Source organism: Ursus arctos, unplaced genomic scaffold (genome assembly GCF_023065955.2).
Source record: "Ursus arctos isolate Adak ecotype North America unplaced genomic scaffold, UrsArc2.0 scaffold_2, whole genome shotgun sequence".
In the NCBI taxonomy this organism is placed as follows: Eukaryota; Metazoa; Chordata; class Mammalia; order Carnivora; family Ursidae; genus Ursus; species Ursus arctos.
In genome coordinates, this window is record NW_026622874.1 from 27,538,945 (window position 1) to 27,563,467 (window position 24,523).

The 24,523-nt window shown below is 45.9% G+C and overlaps 1 protein-coding gene across 3 annotated transcripts in view; it reads left to right on the top strand.

Moving 5' to 3' along the window:
* PTPN14 (protein tyrosine phosphatase non-receptor type 14) overlaps nucleotides 1-24,523 on the top strand; it is a 172,058-nt gene that overhangs the window by 106,135 nt on the left and 41,400 nt on the right. For all 3 annotated transcript variants that reach the window (XM_026509139.4, XM_048225480.2, XM_048225481.2), the window contains exons 4-7: nucleotides 11,063-11,160; nucleotides 14,038-14,105; nucleotides 19,949-20,019; nucleotides 20,880-20,967. In XM_026509139.4, the coding sequence (XP_026364924.2) occupies nucleotides 11,063-11,160; nucleotides 14,038-14,105; nucleotides 19,949-20,019; nucleotides 20,880-20,967 (325 nt within the window). The remainder of the gene's footprint in view (nucleotides 1-11,062; nucleotides 11,161-14,037; nucleotides 14,106-19,948; nucleotides 20,020-20,879; nucleotides 20,968-24,523) is intronic.

The following is a 24,523-nucleotide window of genomic DNA, read 5'->3' on the forward strand; positions in this document are numbered from 1 at the left end:
GTGATTCAGCCCCGAGTTCCTTCTTTGCTACTTGGTAGCTCAGAAAGCAGTTTAAATCAACAAGTAAATAAATGGGCCACACGGAAGGAATTTTTTTTTTTTTTTTGTAAGATTCTGTTCTTTTTAGAGCAAGTTTAGATTTACAGCAAGATTGAGGGAAAGGTACAGAGATTTCCTCTATACCCCCTGCCCTCACACATTCATCGTCTCCACCATTATCAGCATCACTTATCAGAAGTTTTACTAAGAATGACTTACATTGACACATTGTCATCACCCAGGGTCCCTAGTTTACTTCAGGGGGTTCACTCTCCGTGTTGTACTTTCTGTGGACTTGGACAAATGTATAATGACATGTATCCATCGTTACAGCATCATGTAGAGTGTTTTTCCTGCCCAAAGGGGCTCTGTGCTTTGCCTATTCACCCTCCCTTCTGCAACCACTGATCTTTTTACCATCTTCATAGGTTTTTTCTTTTCCAGAATGTCACACGTTGTGTAGTCTTTTAGTATTGGTTTGTTCCACTTAGTAATGTGCATTTAAGTTTCCTCAATGTCTTTTCATGGCTTGATGGCTCATCTCTTTTTGGTGCCCAATAATATTCTATTGTCTGGATGTGCCGCAGTGTATGTATCCAGTCACCTGCTGAAGGACATCTGGATTGCTGTCAAGTTTGGGAAATTATGAATAAAGCTGCTGTAAACATCTATATTCAGGCTTTTGTATGGACGAAAGTTTTCAGCTCCTTTGAGTGAATACCAAGGAGCATGATTGTTGGATCATATGGTAAGAGGATGTTTAGTTTGAGACCCCCAAACTGTCTTCCGAAGTGGCCGTACTAGGTTGCATTCCCGCAGCAGGGAATGAGAATTCCTCTCCCTCCACATCCTCACCAGCATTCGGTGGTCAGTGTTCTGGATGTTGGCCGTTCTAATAGTTGTGTAATAGTAGCTAATTGTTGTTTTAATTTGCATTTCCCTCATGACACGATGCAGAGTATCTTTTCACGTATTTATTTCACATATCTACTTAGAAGCGTCCATTAAGATCTTTGGCCCATTTTTAATTGGGTTGAGTTTTAAGAGTTCTTTGTATATTATGGATCAGTCCCTTTATCAGCTGTGTCTTTTGTAAATAGTTTCTCCCAGTCTGTGGCTGGTCGTCTCATTCTCTTGACATTGCCTTTTGCAGAACAGAGTTTTAAATTTTAACGAAGCCAATAATTTCTTTCATGGATTGTGTCTTTCGTGTTGTATCTAAAACGTCATTGCCATAGCCAAGGTCATCCAGATTTTCTATTATTTTCTAGGATTCTTATGGTTTTGCATTTTGTGTTAAGGTCTGTCATTCATTTTGAGTTAATTTTTGTGAAGGGTATAAGGTCTGTTTCTAGATTCTTTTTGCCGGGGAGGGGGCGGTATGTGGAGTCACAGTTGCGCCAACACCATTTGATGAAGAGGTTGATTATCCTTGTTCCGTTGCATTGCCTTTGCCCCTTTGTCAAAGATCAGCTGACTCTGTTTATGAGGGTTTATATCTGGACTCTCTGTTCCATTCTGTTGATCTTCTTTCACCAATACTACACGGTCTTGTCTTGGTCTTTGTAATGTCTTGAAATCAGGTAATGTCATTTTTCCAGATTTGCTCTCCTTCAATACGGTGTTGGCTATCCCAGGTCTTTGAAGGAATATTTTTTCCCTTTGCCTAAAAGCAAAAAGTTTAAGCCTTCCTGCTTAGTGTGTGATGGGTTACATTTTTGAAACTTTTAGGTGCCTCTTCCATATCATAGAAAGAACATCTCATAATCTTACTATGAGGCAATTAGTCTGTCTCCCTCCCTCCCTCCGTCTGTATGCATTCCTCTGTCAGTATTTCTTCTATTCAGAAATGTTTATTGAGTGTCTACTTAGTGCCAGGTGCTGACATTAAATGATAAGACCCCAGTCTCCAGCCTGTGAGGAGGCCGTGGTGGAATGGGGGAGGTGCAGAGGACCTTGCAGGAGAGACCCGAGCGAAGTACCATGGGGGTTGAGGGGAGGCTCCATTAACTGGTTGAGGTTTGGGACGCTTTTCAAGGGGAGATAAATTTCAGCTGAGCTTCGAAGGATGAGTAGGCGATTGTCCAAATGGAGGAGGATGGGCAAGGGCAGTCTGAGGGCAGAAGCAGGAAGGAGGCAGGAAGGAACATGGTAGGTTGGGGGAAGCAGCTTAGGTGTGTGGTGAGCCGGAAGGCAGGAAGTCAGAAAGAAAGGAGTTCTGAGTGGACCGTGAGGAGCCTCCTGGGCTCTATTAGGAGTGTGAACTTTTTCCCAATTAAGGTTATTGGATGTCTCATTTTGTTGAGATAAAATTCACGTAACTCAACATTTAATATTTTAACTCTTTTAAAGTGTACTATTTAGTGATTCTTGGTATATTCACAACATTGTGCAACCATTGGCAGGATCTCAATTCTTCCCTCTTCTCTTAGCCTCTGACAACCACTAATCTACTTTCTGTCTGTCGATTTGCCTATTCTGGACATTTCATATAGATGCAATTGTACAATATGTGACCTTTCGGTCTGTCATCTTTGACTTAGTGTAATGTTTTCGTAATTCATTCGTGTGGTAGCAAGTATCAGTACCTCATTCCTTTTTGTGACTAAATATCCCATTGTATGGACAGACTACATTTTGTCTCTCCATTCATAAGTTGATGGGCATTTGGACTGTGTCCGCTTTTTGGCCATTATGAATAATGTTGCCATGTGTGTACACGTTTCTGTGTGAACATGTGTTCTCAGTTCTTCTGGGGATCTACCCAGGAGTGGAATTTCTGGGTCATATGATAACTCCATAATTAACTTTTTAAGGAACTGCCAAATTGTTTTCCAAGTCATTGGAGATTTTTAAGATGGAGCAAAACAGACTCGGGTTCTATTTTAACGTCATACACTCTAGGACTGTATTTTCTTTCGAGAGTAGGTATTTCTGCTTCTGTTAGGTTTTCCTAGTTCAGGGCATCACAGCCCACAGCAGTGAAACCTATCCGGTTCTTCTAAATCCTATCGTTGTCAGAAGGGAATCTGTACCCAGTAGCAGAACGTGGCAGAAAAGAAGTGGTGTCGGGGTATTCTCTCTCTCCCTCTATGATGTATTGTAGAGAAAGAGTTTTTCTTTTTTAAAGGAACCCTTGATTAAATTATAGGCTATTATTAGGGAGTTTATTGTACTTATAAACTGTACTTGGATTCCCTGTAATTTGTTATAATTAATGCAGGAGTTCAAGAGCAGAAAGCAAGGATCAGGTTGTGGCATGCTTTTCTCTTTTGCAACACCTTGCTATCATTGGCCTTTTTTCACTAGTAGTTAAGGTCTGTGTGTGTTTGTGTGCATTTAAACAAACATTATCCTTTTTAGGAAAGAATTGCAATCCTTTGACTCACTGAAACTTTAAGGAGTCTCGATAAGAAGTTAGGCGTCTGCAGCAAAACAGGGTATTGATCGATAACCACTGAAAACTGGAATTGAATTTTTGCCGAGGCAGTCTTGTCTGTGTGTGTGTGTGAGCATACGCACGTGTTGTGTTTGTATTTTCATGCATGCACATGTATTGGCTTGTGGTGTGAAAAGGCGAGGAGAAAAACTTTCCCTTTTAAGGTTATCTTTGTTGAGTTGTAGTTTTAGCCTCCCTCCCCCTCCCCGCCCCCCGTTGGGTTATTTCAGCTTTGCACAGTTTCAGGAGTGTTGGCTTTGTAGTCTGCTTGACAATGCAGAGTTTTAATTGACTGTCAGCTTGAACGTTCATTAAGTATAAAAGCCTTCCGATAGTGCATGGGTCAGGTGGCACACACATTATTATACTCGAATAATCATCAACTGAAATCTTCTCAGGGGTTTTGAGGATAGAGGGACAGAGGGAGGGAGGCATTCAGGTTTATCTGGTTGCAGGCCTGGGTACGTCCTGTTTATCTGGTCTGGGCAGACAGAGAACAGGGTGGGCCACCCTGCCCATTATCTGGATTTACGGTGGTGAACACCCTTTGGAATGGTTGGAATGTGCTCTTTCTCTCCGGTTGGTATCTCTGTCGATCTCAGTGTTAAAATTATGTTCCTTTGCTGTTCTGTACCCCAGAGTTCTAGGACAGCCTGTCCTCCATCCCCTCTTTCTTGTCTTTTATAGTAGAGAAACTCAAACATGTATTTCTTACTCGCCCGATATAACGTCAGCCAGAAAGCAGTGGTAGTGCTTTGGTATACCCTGCCCTGTTCTGGGGGAGCTGGGTTCCAGTACATTCTAGCAAGATTCTTCTGTTGTGGCTGATTGTGGGGGAAGTTTTCTAGTGAGGGAACCCTTTCCTTCGTAATGACAAACAACCCATCTTTCTCTTGCCCTCCCACTCGAGTCGCTGATGGAAGCCTTTGCAGACTGAGGCACGTAAGGATGGCATTGACATGCTTCCCTCTCTGAGCCGTCACATCGGTGCCAGCCGTGCACACGGGAAGAGAGAAGCCGGGTTGACTGACCTTGACCTGTAGAGAAGGGAGAGGCAGGCAGGAGCTGCCTGATAATAACAGTGGTATGGCAGGTCGATAGTTACAGCTTACGGAATGCTTTCACTAACCTATTTTTAACCATGGGAAAGCATTTTCTTTCTCAGATCTCCTTGGGCAGTGGGGGTGAAAGGAGTAATGCATGGGTGATATGTGCCAGTCGTCCGCTCATCAGGTATTATTAAGTCAGCCAGCGACAGAATGAAGTCTGGGTCACTTCTTGATGATCGGTAACTTAGAAGTACCTCGATTCAGCTCCAGAGTCCGTAGGGACTGTGTGTGACACTGAGGATGAGCTGCAGTTTGCTTTTTAAATAAAACCTGCATTTGGATATACGTGCATCTAAAGGCCGTTTGTAGGCATTTCTGGCTAGAGCCTCTCCTACGTGGGAGTCTACCATCAGAGACCCTGCTCGCTCGATTTCGCTTTGCCCCTCTCTGCGTCTTCTGTTGTTTATGAGTCCTTAGAATACATAGCTTGGTCTTCTTTCCCTCCGCCTACCTCCGGAGGAGGGAAGTGAAATTTCCCAGAGGCTGCTGCTGGGACAAAAAACCAGATCCGAATCACCTTGCAACTGTCCTGTCCTACGTTTTGACAGAAAAGCTCCTCCTGGGGCGCCTGGGTGGCACAGCGGTTAAGCGTCTGCCTTCGGCTCAGGGCGTGATCCCGGCGTTCTGGGATCGAGCCCCACATCAGGCTCCTCCGCTAGGAGCCTTCTTTTTCCTCTCCCACTCCCCCTGCTTGTGTTCCCTCTCTCGCTGGCTGTCTCTATCTCTGTCGAATAAATAAATAAAATCTTTAAAAAAAAAGAAAAAAGAAAAGCTCCTCCTGCCGCTTCTGCCTCACGTGCTTGGCACGCACACTCGGATGGGGCGGAAGGCGGCTCGGTGATCGAAGCCTTTCCTCAGAGGCAGTGGCATCCTAAACATCGCCAGGTAGTGGTGTTTTTATTTTTCATTTTGATTTTCAGACCTCAGTGGAACCGATGACTTGCCTGCAAGGGCTGGGAATCAGCTCCCACTCTCACTGCCTGGGTGGCTGCCTGCCCTGCGGAGGGAGAGTGAGCTCTGGTCTGGCTGGCCCTGCCTCCAAGAGCAGTGTGACCTTGGGCAAGTCATTCTTCTCCCTCCACACAGTTTCCTTCTCTAAAAACAAAAGGGTAGGACTTGGATTTTTGCAGTCTTTCCCTTGTCACATAGCTTAGGGTAAATCATGCCGTGACGACATATGACCCACAGATCTCTGTGGGGTGGTCCTTCTTGGGCCCTGCAAGTGCCAGGGCGAAGGGAAACATGGCTCGGAAGACTTCTGCACCTGGGTGGCACATGTCACCTCCACCCCCATTCCCTGGACCCCAAAGCCTAATTGCAGAGTCGATGAGGTAGGTGGGCAGGAATGACCCTCGTGGACAGAGAGGAGGCTTCATGGAGAGCAAACATTTGGAGCAGTCACAATGGCCACCCCTTCTCCTGTCTCCACCATCCTGTGATTTATGCTGAAAACGTTGAGCCCTTGAGTAGACCATGACCAAAATCGGCTCTTAAGGCTTTTATACTTTTGTGGCTGTTCTCTGTTGGAGACACTTCAGTTGAACTGGGCTTGGAATGAATATTTCACTTGTGGGAGGGGTGGGAGAAATATTTTAAAAGCAACACGTACTCGTCCTCTGCGTTCCTCTCGCCTTATTTGTGGTTCTGTGGTAGTACAGCCCATACTTTTCAGAACACCACATGGAATTTCTCAATCTGAGAAGTAGTTAACAGACCTGCAAATAGAGCCGAGTTGCATAAGTGCTCAGATAAATTCCCCCTATATAAATGGAAAAGAGAGTTTGAAGATCTGAGCAGTGTATCTGTAAATGGCGAGAATAATGTTACAGGGTATGATTTTGAAAGAGTTCTTTGATAGGACTGTCAGAAGCACTGAATGCTCTATTGATTTGGCCTGGTACGGCATTTTTTAAAACTTCCTTTTCAGAATCTTAGGGGAAGGAGGGAACATGGAAAAGTCACTTATTTTCTTGAGATTGGATGGAAATATTCCAGACAGATGAGACATCCCAAGACTGGTTCATATTATCTGTCAGTTTCCAGTTGTAATATTTAATAGCACTGACTATCAGGAAGCTTTTCTGTTTCCCCTAGAGAAACCTGAATTTTAATCTCTGTGGATTAAAAACAAAACAAAGCAAAACAAAAAACTTTGAAAATAGGAATTTTACCTTTACTCAACAAGCATAGTTACATTCACCAGTTCATAGAGGGAGAGCAGAATCCCAACCTAAAACCATTCTTTGGACCCCAGCAGTCAGATGGACTGTTTCCAGGTCTTTGAATATGAAAAATGTTAAAAAGTTTTCCTTGTGAGCTTGGGTTTTCAAAGAGGATCCGTTTGGAAAGTTGGCAAATACTTACTTTCCTGGCATGAGGATTGGGGTGTGTGTGTGTGTGTGTGTGTGTGTGTGTGTGTGTGTGTGTGTGTTTCCCCCTCCACCCAAAGCTATGACAGGGTGGAGTATACTTCCGTGAAATTGCATGTTTCCAAAATAGGATTCACTGTTACATTTTACCGCCGTTAGAATTGAATCTCTAATCAGAAATAAGCAAAAACCAAACATTCTAGAAATAGAATTTCAGCTCATATTCTCTAATTTAGTCTTCATATAGGATAGAATTATTATACTTTACAAAAGTGCCTTTGGAGCAAAAACAGTGTCCAAAGTAGTCCAGATTTCATTCTCATTTCTGCGATCTCCCATCGTAATCTCCACAGTCTCACGTGGTAATAGCAGCATATTATTAAACTGTTCGGATTCTCTCGTAGTCTGGATGGCTTCCAAGAAAGAGCTCAGCTTTCTTCAGCTCCTCGGTTTTGTATCCCAGTACAAGCCTATGTCTAACTTAAATGATCAGGAGTCATGCTGGTGTTCTTGTTAGTGGATTAGGACACACCGTTGCCTAGAATAGCGTGGATCTGTTCTAAAACTCGCTCATGTGTGATAGAAGTATAGCTGTAGATGAAATTAGAATCAGCAGGATAAGAAAACTGTAACTATTGTTTTGCTGGATCCCGAGGATTATATTCCCAGAGGTATCAGCTGATCAAAGGCTCTAACCGTGGCAGATAATGTTAGGGTAACACCTTTTAAAATGCTTTACTCTTTGGTTCTTAAAAATTGAGCCCTTAGTAGCGCACTGGAGAGAGGGCCATGACGTCAGTGGTTCAAGAGAGAATGAGCATCGCCGCGAGGTGGAGACTGTTGTAAACCTCTCCAGGATGTCCCTCAGTATGGAACCAACTTCCGCATACAGGAAGTGCTTAATAAGTGTGAATATCCATGTTTCTCCTGGGCTTGGAGAGCAGAAAATAAGTCAGAACTGCTGAAGATGGGGCACCTGGCTGGCTCAGTTGGTTACGCAGCCAGCTCTTGATTTTGGCTCAGGTGACAATCTCAGGGTGGTGGGATCACCTGGCTCCCCCCTCAGTGGGGAGTCTGCATGTGGATTCTCTCTCTCTCCCTCTGCCCCTCCCCCTTTCTCTAAATTAAATAAATAAATCTTTAAAAAAACCACTCAAGATGGCAAGGAGTGGATGGCATATAGAAGAGATTTGACTGTGTAGGATTAAGAGGAGTAGGTGAACTTTACCACTTTTTCCTACCTTGAAATTTGGTGTTCTGGTTGGTTTGTTTTTCTTTTTCGAGACTCCCATTTGCACCTTTCTTCAGTAAACTTAAGATTCCTTCCTATCCTGAAATTCTGGGGTTTTGTTGTTGTCATTGTTCTTTGGTTTTGTTTATTTGGTTTTGATATCATGTAACTTTTCTGAAGAAAATCACAGCAGGATCCTCTAGCAATAAGATGAAGTAACACTTCCTCATCATCCTTTTCTTCTTCTTCTCCCACTTTCAGAAGTATGGTCTTGAGACTCTAAGTGGCTCCTCTTCAACGATCTTTCTGCTTTCACAGTGAACTCTTGACATTTAAAAGATCTTTTGCTGACTTAGGACCCCCTTCCTTGCCTCAGTTTCCAGAAGGAGGTGTTCTCTCTAAGAACCCGCTAGGTTAGAGGCATAAAATACCTTCCATAAAAATCTCATGGGCAGTTCCCAGTCTCTTGAAGGGAAAGTGACCAACCTTACCCGCATGAGTGGAGCTTTTACCGTTTCCTTGAAAACTGGCCCAGAGGCACAAGACAGGTGCCAGGGGAAAACCAAGAACCAGGCTGGGCAACAAGGAAAGAACATGGCAGACGGTGCTGAAGAAGAACCTTGAGGGAAGGGAACACAAACAGGAAGCGTGCTGTGCTACATGGAAAGGGAAGTAACCTTCCGAAGCCCACGTTTCCCCTCGTACTTCAGGTTTAACTGAGTTTTCTCCCAGGGGGTAAACCAGTAGTGTGCATCAGATTATACTTTTAGACAAATCTGTTACTTAAGGAAGGCTGTCAAAGCTGAGCTTTGCTCCTGATTGATGGGGCACACAGTCCTTGAAGCAAAGGCGCAAACGTAAGCCATTTCTGCTGGAGCTCTTGGAGCTCCAAATAAAACGATGGAACCTGAGAGCCTTAACACTTACCATGTGCCCAGCTTGCTCTCTTCCCCCCCTTGGAATGGGAGAAAAGCAGGCCAACAGCAGGCAGCTGTATTATGGGAGTGCATGGGGCTACACTTCCGTAGTGTTAATGCACCTTGGGCGAAACGTTTGAAAACGTTGAGCTTGAATACACCTGAGCCTGGGGACTTAACTTTAGTGAACAGGTGGTAAAAGGGAACCAGAAGATAGCATGAGGCATATTTTAACTCTAGCAAACCAGATTTCTTGAATTTTTGCTATTCTGATCTACTCTTGGTGTTTCTTTAAAATCATACACAATTATTACTTCAAAATGTTTTCATTTACTCTGATTCTCTGCTGTGACTAATGAAGAGACAGGTTATGATTCTAATTTTCCTTCCGTGGCAGATGATCACCCAACAGTCCCCGCCCCCACCAGCAGCGCCTTCAATTTCACAGGGTTTTTAAAAGTACCCTGCCTAGAATTTCCTCTCTGTTGTCTGTGCACTTCCAGAAACAGCAGCACTGCTCCTTCATTACCAGCAAAAGACTTTTAACCACGTGTTCTTGTATATAAGGATTTAGAATCCATGATGCCCCTAACCAGCTAAGGATAGAATAACTAGGTGAAATGGAGCCATGTCTGCTGATCTCAGAGCACGGAGTGGGCACACACCTTTTCTACACATACCAGGGACTTGTCTCTGAAAATCAGCACAGATACTTATTGTATACATTATTTGATTTCATCAAATGATACGGACAGGAAGTACGGTTACTGCTTCAGTAGTGGAGCCTATAAAATGATTATGGATAATTTTAGGTGAAAGGTAGGGTACGAATAGGAAGAACATGTTGTTTTTCTGTTACATACTAAGTTTTACTAAAACGGATTTTTAGATAACTCAACGTTGGTCCTTCTGATTGGAGTATAGGTTTTTCCCACCAGGGACTGACATGGTTGTCTGTCCCTCCGTCCAGTAGACCCAAGAGGAGAAAGGAAGCAGAGACTCTGGAGGGGACAGAGGGCCTGAGTCAATAGGCATCGGCTTGCTGTGTAGTGCTATCCGTGGTATCAAGGTGGATATGACAGTAATGAGCTCTCAGCGCTGATTGCCCCTCTCTAAAATTTAGAGTTGAGCTTCAGATCACTCTTGAGCTCCCTGGATTGCCGTGTCCCACTTTAGAAAACGTAGAGAGTTACGGTTACCAAGAGCAGAAAGTTGTTAGCATTTGCCGAGAATTAATGCCAGGAAAAGTCTGTTCTAGAGGGGACTGTGTTTTAAGAGTCTGGTCAAGGGAAGGAGAGTCCTAAGAAGAAAGGTTTGGGGTGAGGAGATTTCTAAATGTTCCGGTAATTCTAAGAATCCAGCTTTATTGGCAAGGAGACGATGCACTGCGCTGGCTTCTGAGGACAGGGGTCCACCATGAGGCTGGATGTTACCCATGGGCACATGGGTTGGATTTTTGCGAGTCACAGACCTGTAGGGTGGTGAGCCTCGCTCTGAAAAGCTTTGTCCTATCCTAGCAGAATGTCCTATTCTAGCAGAATGCCAGATTTGTTGGCCTGTTGGTGATTCACCCCACCAACCTGTTGAGTTTAAAAAATGGCGCCGTTTCCAGAGTTGTTCTAAGGACGCACCACTGTTGGATGGTTCGGCAGCTGTGTTGCCGTCAGTGTTCTGGCATTTTCCTTCCCGGTCTCTGTTATGAAGAACGGGTCCTTATCAAGTATTTCATCCTGCTGACCTACGCTGGGATGATTTGATGCGAATGCTCTCACACTGAGAATGCACGAAGATAAACACAGGCAGAGGGCACGTTCCATCTTGGATGGAGCTGACCTTTCTGGGCATCACCTGTGTGTCCTGCCGTGTACAGACTTTTACATCTCGAGACGTTGGTCTTGTGAGAACATATTCCAGGCATGTGTTTTTAAGCTTATTTGTTCCTCTGTTCCCGTGAACAGATACCAGTATTACCTGCAAGTCAAAAAGGACGTGCTTGAAGGGCGGTTGCGGTGTCCGTTGGAACAGGCGATCCGGCTGGCCGGCTTGGCTGTGCAAGGTAAGGAGCGCGCTGGGCGCCCTGTGAAATCCCATTTTCTTTTTTTTTTTTTTTTAAGATTTTATTTATTTATTTGACAGAGATAGAGACAGCCAGCGAGAGAGGGAACACAAGCAGGGGGAGTGGGAGAGGAAGAAGCAGGCTCATAGTGGAGGAGCCTGATGTGGGGCTCGATCCCAGAACGCCGGGATCACGCCCTGAGCCGAAGGCAGACGCTTAACCGCTGTGCCACCCAGGCGCCCCTGAAATCCCATTTTCTCTTCGACTGTGGTGCTGCTGGCCTCTCAGAGGGAAAAAACAGAATTTGCTTAAATGATCCCTTAGTAACTCTCACTTTTCATTCCAAGATACTTGAAAAATGCAGAAATGGAAAAAAAAAAAAAACAGAAATAGTGATTTTTTTTTTTTTTTTTTTGGTGGCAGGCTGGTGGCTTTCTCAAAGCTGTTTGCAAATTGTTCATGCTTGTATGATTTTAGTTTTATTTGAAGAAACAGCAGCTTTCATCCTGCCTTTAATTAAAGCTACGTTCAGGGTTTGTGGAACATTTTCTCAAAACTATTCCACTGCCCAGCGTGGTCATACTTTGTGGCTTCGTGTTATGACTCTTTGACTTTCCCATCAGTTTCGAGTGTGGTAGCTTTAAACATTGCCATATAATTTATTCTCACACAGTTATTGCATTATTTTTTAAGATTTTTATTTATTTACTTGAGAGAGAGAGGGAGAGAGAACAAGTGGAGGGGAGGGCCAGAGGGAAAGGGAGAAGCAGGCTCCCCGCTGAGCAGGGAACCCAATTCGGGGCTCCATCCCAGGACCCTGGGATCATGACCTGAGCCAAAGGCAGACGCTTAACCGACTGAGCCACCCAGGCACCCCTATTCTCACAAAGAGAGAAATTTAAAATGCACAATTGTAGGGGCATTGAGGTGGCTCAGTCGGTTAAGCGTCTGACTCTTGATCTGAGCTCAGATCTTGATCTCAGGGTCATGAGTTCAAGCCCCATGTTGGGCTCCACGCTGGGCATGGAGCCTACTTTAAAAAATAAAATAAAATGCACGATTGTAATATGAAGCAACAAACCCATAGTGGAGTACATTTACCTTGCAGTCTGTTCTATTTAGATTTATCAGACAGCTATTTTTTTAATCTTTCTCACTTGTTATATATATTTTTGCATATTTTTACGTAACATACATTACATGATTTTTACATAGATTTATACATTACTCTTTATTGAGTGGTGGCTTAGTTCCTTTTCGTCAGTATTGAAAAGAAGATCAAAATGTAATTTTTTAAAAGAAATGTGTCTCTTTCAGTCATTCTTTTCCTTAAAATCAGTTCCCATCCAAATGGAATGCCAGCTGCCAAGTCCTTGCTGTGTGGACTGTTGTTGCAGAAGCTGTGATCTGAATCTTCCATCCCAAACTCTGAACCGAGGTTGAACCGTTTGGGTTCTGGAATGTCTGAAGAGGCAGCCTTCCCTTGACCTCTTTTATCCCGGGGTATTAACAGTTTAGCAATTTTTGTTGGACGTATGATTCCTAGTAGTTAGCTGCTTTTGTTACCTTGTGGATGAAAATACACAAAATATGTTGGATCCCGTCTGTCCACTTAAAGACTGGAAGGGGAAGGAACAGTGCCCAGAATGATTAATAGAACAGAAAAATCATCAAAATAACAAAGACACCTTTAATAGGAAGAAGAGAGAGAAGATCTATGTCCCTCATCTGCAAATTGGATCTTTCTCTTTTCAAACAGCTTTCTCTTCTGTTCACTTTATTACTCTCTTTACCCCTGTCACTCTTCAGTCATGGGGTTTATTACAGAAATCCTGGATATTGGAAGACCCTGGCCATAGCTTTCAGGCTGAAGGAAGTTGGTGAGCTCAGCCTGGCTTCCCTTTACACCGGGTCCTTGAAGCTAGCCGTTCAGTTTGAGGGAAACTCCCCCAGCTATAGTATTTGTAAAATAAATTTCCCAAGAACCCTTATTGGGCAGTTAGAAAGACCCAGCAACAGAGTTGTAAGTTATGATAAAATATGATAAGTGATGAGTAAACCTGAAATTAGGCTGAGCACGTGATCTCCGCTGTCTCGAATGCCTCCTGTAATTGATCATTCCTCATTCCATGAGGCAGTAGGTATGTCCTTGTCTCCTCAGCAACGTCTGTTCGCGAGCCGTCTCTGTGGACTCCTGCGTTCCGTATCTCCTGTTAGATGCCAGATTTTTTACATGAAATTAAATTTGTATGCTGTTTTGATTTTTTTCTTCTTGAGAGCACATGGGATGAGAAGCAAGACATTTATAGATTGACGATACGGACTCGCTGTGTTTTTTGCCTGTGCTCAGACATACCGTCGTGAGATGAAAACAGGACAAAACAGAATTTCTGGCATCTTGCAATATGCGAACTTGTTTGGGAGGTGTAAAAATTTGCAAGGTTGCTTGCCAAGGGTGATTTACAGTGGGAATTTCCAGCTGCAAATATATGAAAAGATACAGATGGGTTTGGCTCTTCGGTTCTCTTAATTAACCTTGAGTTAAAAAGTCCCCTTGGCAGATATTCTTAAGATATGTGTTGGTGCACATTTAACAAAAACTTAAGTATAGGTTTGTTTTAGATTTTTAAAATAGCTTAGGGATCGCTTTCACATTCCCCCCCCCCCAGAAAATTGTGTAACAGCGCGTCCGTGCTGATATTTACAGCATTGCTAAGTAAAAGTGGTAACGCTATCAAACGCATCGTGGCACTGTTTTCATTTACTAGCGCAGAAATAGGATGAAGTGGGAAAAATAAATGTGGCGGTAATTTTACTCTCATTTTATTCCATCTTTAATTTCACATAATAAATACTACCCCCCCTTTTTCTTGTCAGCTGATTTTGGAGACTACAGTCGGTTTGATTCTCAAGATTTCCTCAGAGAATATGTGCTATTTCCTATGGTAAGTGTAAGTTCCTTTTTTCCTAATTAATTTTCTACCTTCTTTGGGTGTTTAATTCTTCCCTTTGAAAATCTCAGAGGATTTTCCACACACGTATTCCCTGGGGAGGCACGTCCATGCATTTATAAAGTAGGAACACATTTTATAAAAACACTGGAAAAGTTAACATGCCTCTTCCCACCTCCTCAAGATGCTTCCCTCTCCCCTGACACCCCCCCCCCCCAGTCGTCAGTTCCACTACTCTCCAGGGCCGTGGTGCTCTTCCTTTCTGAGCACATCAGGCTTGCTCCTATCCCAGGGCCTTCGTCTTGGCTTTCCTCTACCTTCAACACTCTGCCCCAGATCTTTCTATGACTTGACGTTGAGATCTTGATTCAGATATCATCTCCAAGAGGCCTTCCTTTTCTTTAACCACCTCCAAGGTAGACTCCAGCCATCAACCACTAAACATGTTCAGTACGGATTGACTGTCAGCTAGAATGTAAGCTCTAGGGTCCTTAAGCAGGGACCCTCTCTGCCTTGTCCCTGTTGTCTGGCATGTAGTCTGTCCGCATAAAAATTCACTGAATGAGTCCATGAAGTCAGATGTCTAATCTTGGGTTAAATTAGGAATGAGGCTAGGTTTTAATCCCTGGTGTGTGTGTGTGTGTGTGTGTGTGTGTGTGTGTGTGTGTGTTTGGTAGCTTTGGGGTAAATGAGAAGAGTTACGAGGAGGGATTAAAACGTTTGAAAAGCTATACCTGCTTCCAACATCCTGGCTCTGATTTTAGAAATCCTGATCATTCACCACTCTTTTTTTTTTTTTTTTTTTTTTTAACCGACTGTTTTGCCCAAAGCACGAACCTGGGTAACTAACTCTCAGGGGATAAAGTTATATAAGAAACAGTGCCTGTTCTCAGGGAAGCCACAGAGTAGTTGAGTAAATAGGAAGTTTGCAAAATCAGAATGCAAAGCCAAATGTAATGAAGTGCAGTCAGGATTTTATGTGGGGAGAGGTTACATCTGCTTGGGGGTTTGGGGAGGTTTAAAGACTGATGGTGTGTGAGTTGCAGCCCAAAGGATGGGCAGGATTGCAGCAGGCAGACAGGTAGGGAGCAAGGAATGATCTAGATGGAGAGGGAAAGAGCAGGGGCAGGGTGGCATGAGCGATTGCCAGAGAGTCAGTGGGGAGTGGCAGCAGACGAGATGAGACCTCTCAGGACAGAGAACACCTGGGCTCTGTGGGTGGATTTGCAGACCCCACACTTGGAGAACTGCTGGATCAGAGCAGTAAGATCATTCGGGAAAGCAGGTCAGATGAGAATCTGCGTGGTTCTCTTGGCAAAGCGATAACATAGGTGTTACGAGTGACAGTAAAAACAAGAAAGCAGTGCAAGAGATATTTTGGAAATAAAATGGACAGAACTTGGCATCTGGTGGGCTGTGGCATACACGAGCAAGTAGAGTGTCTGGTGACAGGTTCACGTTTTGAAAGCCTAGGAGAAGTGAGGCTGCGGTTATCATTCCCTATCAGGGTGTGCGATGAACTTCAGTGCTGCAGACTTACCTCCTTCTTATTGGTTGGGAAATACTGTAAGATCTCTGCTTTTCATAATAACTCTATCCTTCTTCTTCTTCCCTCCAAGAAAACAGCAGTATTATCTGATCGGTCTCTGCACTCAGATCAGCATATTACTTAGCAGAAAAGTTCTGCTAAGGGTTTGGTGTCAACAGGCTTGGATCAGAGGGTCTCAGAGGCTCACCTCAAGCATTGGAGGTTTCTCAGTATGCTCGGTGGGAGGAAAATGAAGCTCATACCTTAGAAGTTTAGAGAGTGTGCATTTTTATATCAATGGAGACAATGAATTGGGTTGGTGATTTTCCACATTTTTTCCCCCTTCCCCTCCTTAAAGGTCTTAATCACATAGCCTTTAGGCAGAGTCCAGGCTTGGGTGCCATTTACAACTTTTATGAGTTTATAGATGTTGCAGTGCTTTCACAGGTCCAAGTGCTATCTGTGAAGGCTAGAAGGAGTTATTTTGTATGTCATAGCTTTTTCAGAATAAGACCGTTGTCCCCACTGGGCTCTGAGCAAATCAGATACTTGAATGGCATAGACCTTGTTAAATCTCACTATGGACAAATATGGATGTGTTATTCTTGGATCTAAAACTTCCCTCTTCGGGGGGGGGGGGCGCCTGGATGGCTCAGTCGGTTGGGTGGCCGACTCTTGATTTCGGCTCAGGTCATGATCTTGGGGTCTTGGGATCGAGCCCCGCTCAGTGGGGAGTCTGCTTGAGGATTCTCTTCCTCCCCCTCTGCCCTCTCCCCACATGTTTGCACTGCTGTCTCTCTCTCAAATAAGTCTTTAAAAAATAAAAATAGAACTTCCCTCTTCAGGACAGCAGCTTCTTACACTGACAGGTGGCTATTTACATTTAAATTTAAGTTAATTAAAGTTAAAAAATTCAGTTCCTCCGTTGCATTAGCTACATGGAAAAAAACTCTCAGTAGCCACGTGTGGCTAGTGGCTACTGTACTGGAAAGCTCGGACACAGAACATTTCCTTCATTGCAGAAAGTCCTGCTGGACAGCGCTGATGTCAGCATGTGTATCTGCGTCGTGAATGTTCCTAGGCTTCTGCCGTGTCATTCCGCCCCATGTTGTAACCTGGATACACTGGGGCCTGTGGTCAGGTGGTTCAGGCTCCAGGAGCCAAGCATTCTGTGCCCATGTCCTGGCGGTGCCACCTAACAGCTGTGCGACCTCGGGCCATTATTTAATTCCATTTATTTTAAAACTTAATTATTTAACCATAGTGTCCATTTTTTCATCTAAAAATGGGGATAGCAAGCCTACTCCAATTGTGAGGGCAAAAGAAGAGGGTGCATGTGACGTGACTGGGCGCATGGCAAACACTCAGTAAGTGTTTATTAGTTAGTTGTCCTGGTCCTTGCCACCATCATCATCTTCTTATTAGCATGACTGTCCCAGCTCTGATATGCAAGCACAAGGATGCCCAAGACTGTGCTTTTCAGGCAACAGTACTGCGTGCATTTTGAAGTGTAAGCAGAGGACAGGCAGAAGGTACAAACGATCATTAACCAGCTCTGCATGATTGGAAACTCCAGTTTGATCATGTGAAACTTACACATTGCTTATGGAGCTCAGTTCAGTGAGCATTTCTGGATCACTTCCTGTGTATAAGCTGACATTGTGTAAGAGACCTGGGATGGGTCCGGCAGTGATGTGGAGAAGGGCTGCTGCCCTTAGGTGCCTATAGTGTAGTAGAGGGAGGGTGACAAGGATACAGGGTGGGATGAGCATCCAGATAATTCTGTAAGAGAGACCATAGGCAGACTGTGGTGAGGGCTATAGGAGCCATCGTCAGAGCGAAAGAGCACAGGCTTCCGTCCAGCTTGGGCGGCTAGGGAAGCCCTATCGAGGGAACGGGAGCTGGGATGGGACCTGAAGGATGGAGTGACGTTTCATTCCATGTGATGGGCCCTGGGGGGTTCTTCCAGGAAGGGTCGGCATGAGTGTGTCGGGAGATGTCCAAGCATTCTGTTCAGCAGAGGTGTTTGCCCGAAGCCTTAACACCCTTGAGAGAGGAGGTCTGGAAGGGAAGCCCGGGTCACCCTGAAGAATGGTCTGAAAGCCAGGCCTAGGTGTTGACCTAATCGAGCAGGCAGTGGGGAGCCATGGAAGGTTGTAAACTTTCTGCTTGGTTCCACTAGAGCTTTCAAAGAGAAGAATGCATTCCTTTGGTGGGGGAGGGAAGATGGGATGAATGGCCTCGTTTGATCTTCTAAAGCAACCGAATTTGTCAAATGGTATTTTTGCAGCAGAGAAAAGAACAAAGTTAAGTACACAGGGCACTCCACAGGTGTGTGGCTGTGTACAGGCACGCACTCTGCCATTTTTCATTCACGCTGGGCCGCTCGAGCGTTCTCGGCGGCAGGGGCACATACCTCAGGGAGGCCCCAGACGCAGACGAGGTGCTTGAATGGAGTACAGTAGCGGAGGGGCACCTTTGGACTTTTTCTTCTTTACAAGTAGGAAGCTGAGGTTTAATGGAGCACTCTTCGATCTTCACGTACCTGTCTTTATTTTATTCTGTGGCGGGTTATTATCTCCACTCCGTAGCTAGATGCACGCACGGACCTCCATCTCTAAGCCACGCGGTGTCTTTGTTGTTCCACGACGTAGAACTGCGCTTCTTTCCTACCGTGGACTTGAGTCAGTTAGTGGGTGGCTACACAGGAAGCCGCAAATTAATCAGTTAATGCATGAAAAATGAGAGCTGCCAGGAATTCCCTCCACCTTCTCTGAGGTTTCTCATGACCACGTGCAGGGCTATAGCATTTCCAGTGTACAGTTACACCCTCATTTTCCAGCTTTAAAAGATAACCGATTTTTCATGTTTTCATGATTTTGAGATGGGATGTTTCTTGCAGTGTTTTTGAGGTGTACCTTTTTGGAGGTAGTGTTTCATCCATGGAAAATTGTTAGATTGGAGGTCATCCTCTATATAATTGGTATTTGAGAATCAAGGCAATGCAGCGCGTGGGATGTTTTCTGCCAAACTTCAGCCCCCAGCCCCTCGCCCCCAAAGTCTACGATGAGCCTCAGAGGGCTTCACCGGGACACATAGCTCAGAGCCCCTTCTGACACCCGCTCCGGAGCTCAGAGGGAAATGGTGCGCATCTGTGTCCACCTCAGTGCTTATCAGCCTGGGGCAGGGGTGTGAAAGCTGCTGCCTGGCAGGGTCCGAGGCAGCTGGCCCTGGGCTTGAGGCTCCCACCACCAGGGATGCGAGGAGCTCTGGAATCACGTCTGTCAGGTCTCAGGAACTGGTTGCCCTGGTCTCTCCATCTTGGATTTATTCCTTCAGATCATCTCTCCATCACAGACAGTGCTAGTAAATGTTTCACAGTCCCTGATGAACTTCCGCTGTCATTGAAGGGATGTTGGGCAGTGGTGTATGCAGTTGGCTCTCACCCCTTGGGAGCCAGCACACCAGTGGTCCCAGGGGCCCGGGAGTCAGGTGGTTGAGACACCAGCTGGTCAGCTACACACTGTGACCTTATAGAACTCCCTGGTTTTAGCCAGCATGGCCTCGTCTGCTCCCGAGGGCCTGTCGAGTAACATCTGAATGAGCCTTCTCTGCCTCCAGGTAGCTAGCTCTGAATTAGTTCACTGATATTTTAGTGGTAGACAAAAAAGGCCGGGCACTGCCCCTTCTAGGCTCAGCTTTTGAAAGGATAATGGGCTGGAAATTCATTTGCCTGTACCCTGATCGTTAAAAACACAGAAGTCCTGGGGTGCCTGGGTGGCTTAGTTGGTTGAGCGTCCGACTCTTGATTTCAGTTCAGGTCATGATCTCGGGGTCCTGGGATTGAGCCTCGTGTTGGGCTCCACGCTTAGTGGGGAGTCTGCTTGAGAGGCTCTCTCTCCCTCTGCCCCTCCCCCTGCTTATGCTCTCGCTCTCTCTCTCTCTCTCTCTCAAATAAAATAAATCTTTGAAAAACCACGTAAGTACCGACAAAGCAATTTCAGTAGAAGTGAGTCTGAGGGGCAGATGGGGAAAACGGTAAATGAAAAAAGTGCTATCCCCAGACCCTGCAGAATGTAGGCAGCGACCCAAACTATGCCTTGAAGTAGCCGAGAGCCCAGGTTATCGTGGAGAGCCTTGTTATGGAAGTAACCGTGGACCCTCAGTCCTACAGTGGACAGCCTTTGACTTGAAGGAGTCCGGGGGAGATCGATGAAGGGAGACTACTCGGGCACGTCCCCTGGAGAAGAGAGCTCTGAAGGTTTACAAGCAAAACAGCAAATGGCCCTAACTGCTTCTGTGTTGCTAGGATTTGGCCCTGGAAGAAGCTGTTTTGGAGGAGCTGACCCAAAAGGTAGCCCAGGAACACAAAGCCCACAGGTAAGGCTGGCTGAGGCGCCGGCTCCCAGCCCCAGCCCCTGGCTCAGTCAACCCCCTGCGTGTGTCTTCCAGCATGCGGGTAGATCTGAAAACTGCTGCTTGCCCTCCCACCCCTTCCTCCTGTTCCCTTCTTTCTTCCTCTCCCTTCCTTTTTTCCTTTTCTGCTTTACCACCAGCAAGCCCATGCAGACGTGGAGAATTCGTCTCTCTGACCTTCCTAAAGCTCTGTTGCCAGAGCGGGGGAGCCTGGGACCCCTTGAGCTGAGCAGGAAGACCTGAGGAGGGGCTTTCGGTGGGAAAGTCAAGGTCAAGAGAGGGGATCAAGACTCAAGGAGGCACTGAGAGCTTGCTAGCAGGGCTACGTGGAGTTCTGGGACCAATGGAAAACAAACAGCCTTCCTTCAGCTCTTGAGGACCTCTGCGGTGGTCGCAGGCTCTCCCCTCTTGGCCACTTAGCTCCCAAAATAGCGTCCTCATAAACTTTTTCCTTTTTTTCCCCTTTTTTTTCCTTAACAGTGGAGATTTTTTTCCCAGGTGGGAAAAAAATAACTTTTTTTTTTTTTTTTTAAAGCAGGCAGCATTATTCATAGGGATGTCTGGAATAATTAGTGTTTATAGGGCCGCAGTTCTTAATTAAACACTTTACCTTCCTCTGATTATTCCCCCTTGAGTCAAGGCCAGTGGGGAATATGTTAATGAATTACTTAGTAATGAACCAGGTCCTCACAGTTGGGTGATGATTGCTTTTCCCAGAACTAGAGCGAAACCACAGCTCTGGAATTTGCCGTCAGGAGGGTAGGACCTTCCACTGCCTTTGTTGCCCTTAACCATTTCCTTCTTCGATGCTGTTGTGATTTTAGTGGAATCCTGCCAGCAGAAGCCGAACTCATGTACATCAACGAAGTGGAACGTTTGGATGGATTCGGACAGGAGATCTTCTCTGTGAAGGTAGCAGACCCCGGCCCGTTCTTTGTTCACCTTTCTCAGAATGGCTCAGGCAGTGGGGATGCCAGCGATGATAGGCAGCAGGCCGGAATGACCTGGCTTCCTTATCGCTACGTGGCATTAGTTGGCAAGTCCAGTTTACTTTAGGAAGCAAACAATTTTTCTTTTCTTTTTTTTTTTTAAAGATTTTATTTATTTATTTATTTGTCAGAAAGAGGAGAGGGAGAGAGCACAAGCAGGGGGAGTGGCAGGCAGAGGGAGAAGCAGACTCCCTGCTGAGCAAGGAGCCCGATGCGAGACTCGATCTGAGGACCCTGGGATCATGACCTGAGCTGAAGGCAAAGACTTAAACAACTGAGCCATCCAGGCGTCCCACAAACACTTTATCTTAACTAAGAGATTTTGAAATTTTCCGTGGTCTTGGGCAGAATATCTTGTTGATAAGACAACCATCTGAGTGAGTCCCCCGCACCAACCCGTCCAGCACGTGAAGGCATCCAGTCCCCGGCAGTTTTGCAATAGCACAAGCAGCTCATGTCACGTGTGCCGTAACATAAAGACCCTGACCGGTGGTTTTACCTGCTTACTCTCTCTTCTCTCCTTTGAGCTGATATGGGAATAATTGCTTGTGAGGCAGAGCAGAACATTTCCTGTATGCAATCACACTTTATTTCTTGAGCTCCACAGAGCCTGCGTGGTGGGTTTCCAGCCCCTTCGGAGTTTTCTGGAAACTGTGCCTAGAAACTGTTACAGCACAGCACATCTTTTGTAACCAGTGCACCTCCTGAAATGGATGTGGTTGGGGGGGGGGGGTCATGGTGCATGGTCATTTATAGAGCTGAGCCCATAATCCAAACTCATTTTCTTCTCTCTACTGACCAACTTTACAAAAGACGGAGTTTTATCAGAAACCTAAAGCAACTGGCACATTTGAGCAATTTGGGAGATGGTGCAATTTTCACACAAACATTTCGCTCTGAAGCGCGTCCGCTGGCTGTTTTAGAAGTGTTCTGTTCCCCCTCTGCTGCACGTTTGCAATTTGCCTTGATGAGAACTGCCCATGTGCATTGAGTAGAACGGGCAGGGTGGCCGCAGCTTGCGGAAAGGGCTAAATGGCTCTTTTTTAGATTTGTTTAATTTTCTTTTGCTTCTCTAATGGCCGCCCTTCGTAGGGTTGTAATCCATTTTCCTTGCAATAATGCCTTATGAAGCCATCTGCATCCCACTTACATTTCAGCAGCCCATATATAGTCAAGATATTTTGAGTCATTGAAAAATCAGGGTAAACTTTTCTTCACTTCCAGAAAACCCACTTCTCCGTCCCAGGAAGTTGGGGGGTTAGTTGTTGTGCTCATTTACTTGTGCTGTTTTTAGGAGTTCTGGGCTGTGGGAAATCGGGGCAGTGGAAATAGTGTTGAAATCCACTGTGCTTGTTTCTGATGCGCTTTCTGGTATGTTCTTTAGTGGGAAGAGCACAAGGGGGATACTGTACCTTGGTCTGAGTGGGCGGACAGACACTGCTGACTCAGTGCCAGGGAGTGTGTCTTAGCTGGGCGTCCTCTTTGCCCACGTATCTGTTCATGACTCAGGTGACCACCTCCAGACCACGTGATTCCCAGAGACCCGAGGATGATGGGAGGGGCAGCAGTACCAGTACCAGGACCCAGTACCAGATGGGAGGGGCAGCAGTACCAGGTGCTGTGGTCAGCTCTGAGATCAGTGCTAACGCAGACAGGAGAGGGTTCGGGGCAGACTGAGGAGTGATGGAGTCCCTTTGGGTTAGTACGGGTCCCTCATGACCAAGTAAATTAAACAAGCTTGTTGTGGATATGTTGTAGGAAAGAACATTTCCACGTAGTGTGGGCTTTTCCATGAACGGGTTCTTCAGAATTTTTCAAGGTGGGAGGAGGACCAGTCCACTCCCTGACGGCCTGCCCCTCCCCTCCACACACACAGGAGGGCCGCCATCTCAGTCTCTGTGTTGTCCGAGCTCATGGACACAGAGAGGCTACTGGTGTCTGGAGCCTCGATCCTTAGCTGCGTTGGACTCTGAGCCTTTAAGTTCTGACGGATGCAGTGCCCGGCCTTCCCTCCTGTGTTTTTGTCCTGGGGAACTGCTCCTTCTGTGGCCCTATCACCAGCGGACTGCTGCACCCATCCATCTAATGGCAAAGTGCCCGGGAAGGATTTCCACAGAATTTTCTTTCCCCTTCCCATCTCCACTTCACCTGGCTTCTTTCCCCACATATATTTTTCTATTGTATGATTTACCTCGTGACTCCCAAGACACTTTTTTCCTTCCCACTTCTTCTCTCCTGACCCTCTCTCTGCTTTGCCTCCAGCAGTGGTCCGGCCCCCTCTCTGTCCCTGTCTGCAGAGCCCTGTTCCAACATATGCTTTGGTGGTGGGTTGAGAAGAGGTCCCTGAAAAGGGGCAGTTGTCTTTGTGTCTTGCATAGGACCAGGTGTTTTAAGGAATATAGAGATCCTTCTTTTCCATCTTGTGCCCTGTTGTGCATTGGCCCTCTGCTCACTCCACAGAGAGGATGTCCCCAGTAAAGGCAGGGGGCCGAGTGACAGTGTGCTCTCTGGATGGTGAGCCTTGTCCCCGCTCTGCTCTCAGGAACACTGGCAATAGCTTATGCTCTCCCAGGCAGGAGGTTGGGAGCACCTGACTGGACCAGGAGACCAGACTGAAGATGAGTCATCTGGTCTACCTCAGCCTGGGGACCAGCCGACTGCCCCACGGCTCTGCCGTCCTCATGCCCCTTCTGAGCTCCTGAAGCTCCCAGCCAGTGCTTAGCATCCCAGTGTGGAACACGAATAGATGGCCACGCATCACCCTGTAGGCTGCCCTCCCACAACTGATGGAGGCCAATGCAAAGGGAGCGAAGCAGCTTGGAAGATGCAGAGACGCTGCAGGGTGAAGAGTGCCCTGCCTGAAATACCGTCCTCGTCCTCAACTCTCCAAGATAAGATAAAAATATATCACCTCTGTAAGGGAATAGATTGCGTTTAAAAAGGAACATTCAGGGGCACCTGGGTGGCTCAGTCGGTTAAGCGTGTGCCTTCGGCTCAGGTCATGATCCCGGGGTCCTGGGATGGAGCCCCGTGTGGGGCTCCCTGCTCAGTGGGGAGCCTGCTTCTCCCTCTCCCTGCTGCTCCCCCTGCTTGTGTTCTCTCGCTCGCTCTCTGTCAAATAAATAAATAAAATCTTAAAAAAAAAAAAAAGAACATTCAGAAAAAAAAAAAAAGCCTTTCAGAAATTAAAAACATGATATCAGAAATGGAAAAGATAATAGGTTACAATATAAAACACGAAGTTATGGAATGTGGGAGGTGGGAGCTAAAATTAGAAGGCCAGCCCAGGATGTCCAACATCTGAATAGTGGGAGTTCCAGAAGAAGTGAACAGAGGAAATTTGAGAAAGGATCCCAGGACCGAGGACCATGAGGTTGTAAATCAAAAGACCAAGCCCAGTGGGTGCACATAGACACTCACCAGGGCATTAGGTAGTGGCAGTCAGTGCCTCTGGGGAGAGGAAATGGTGGGGCCAGGTC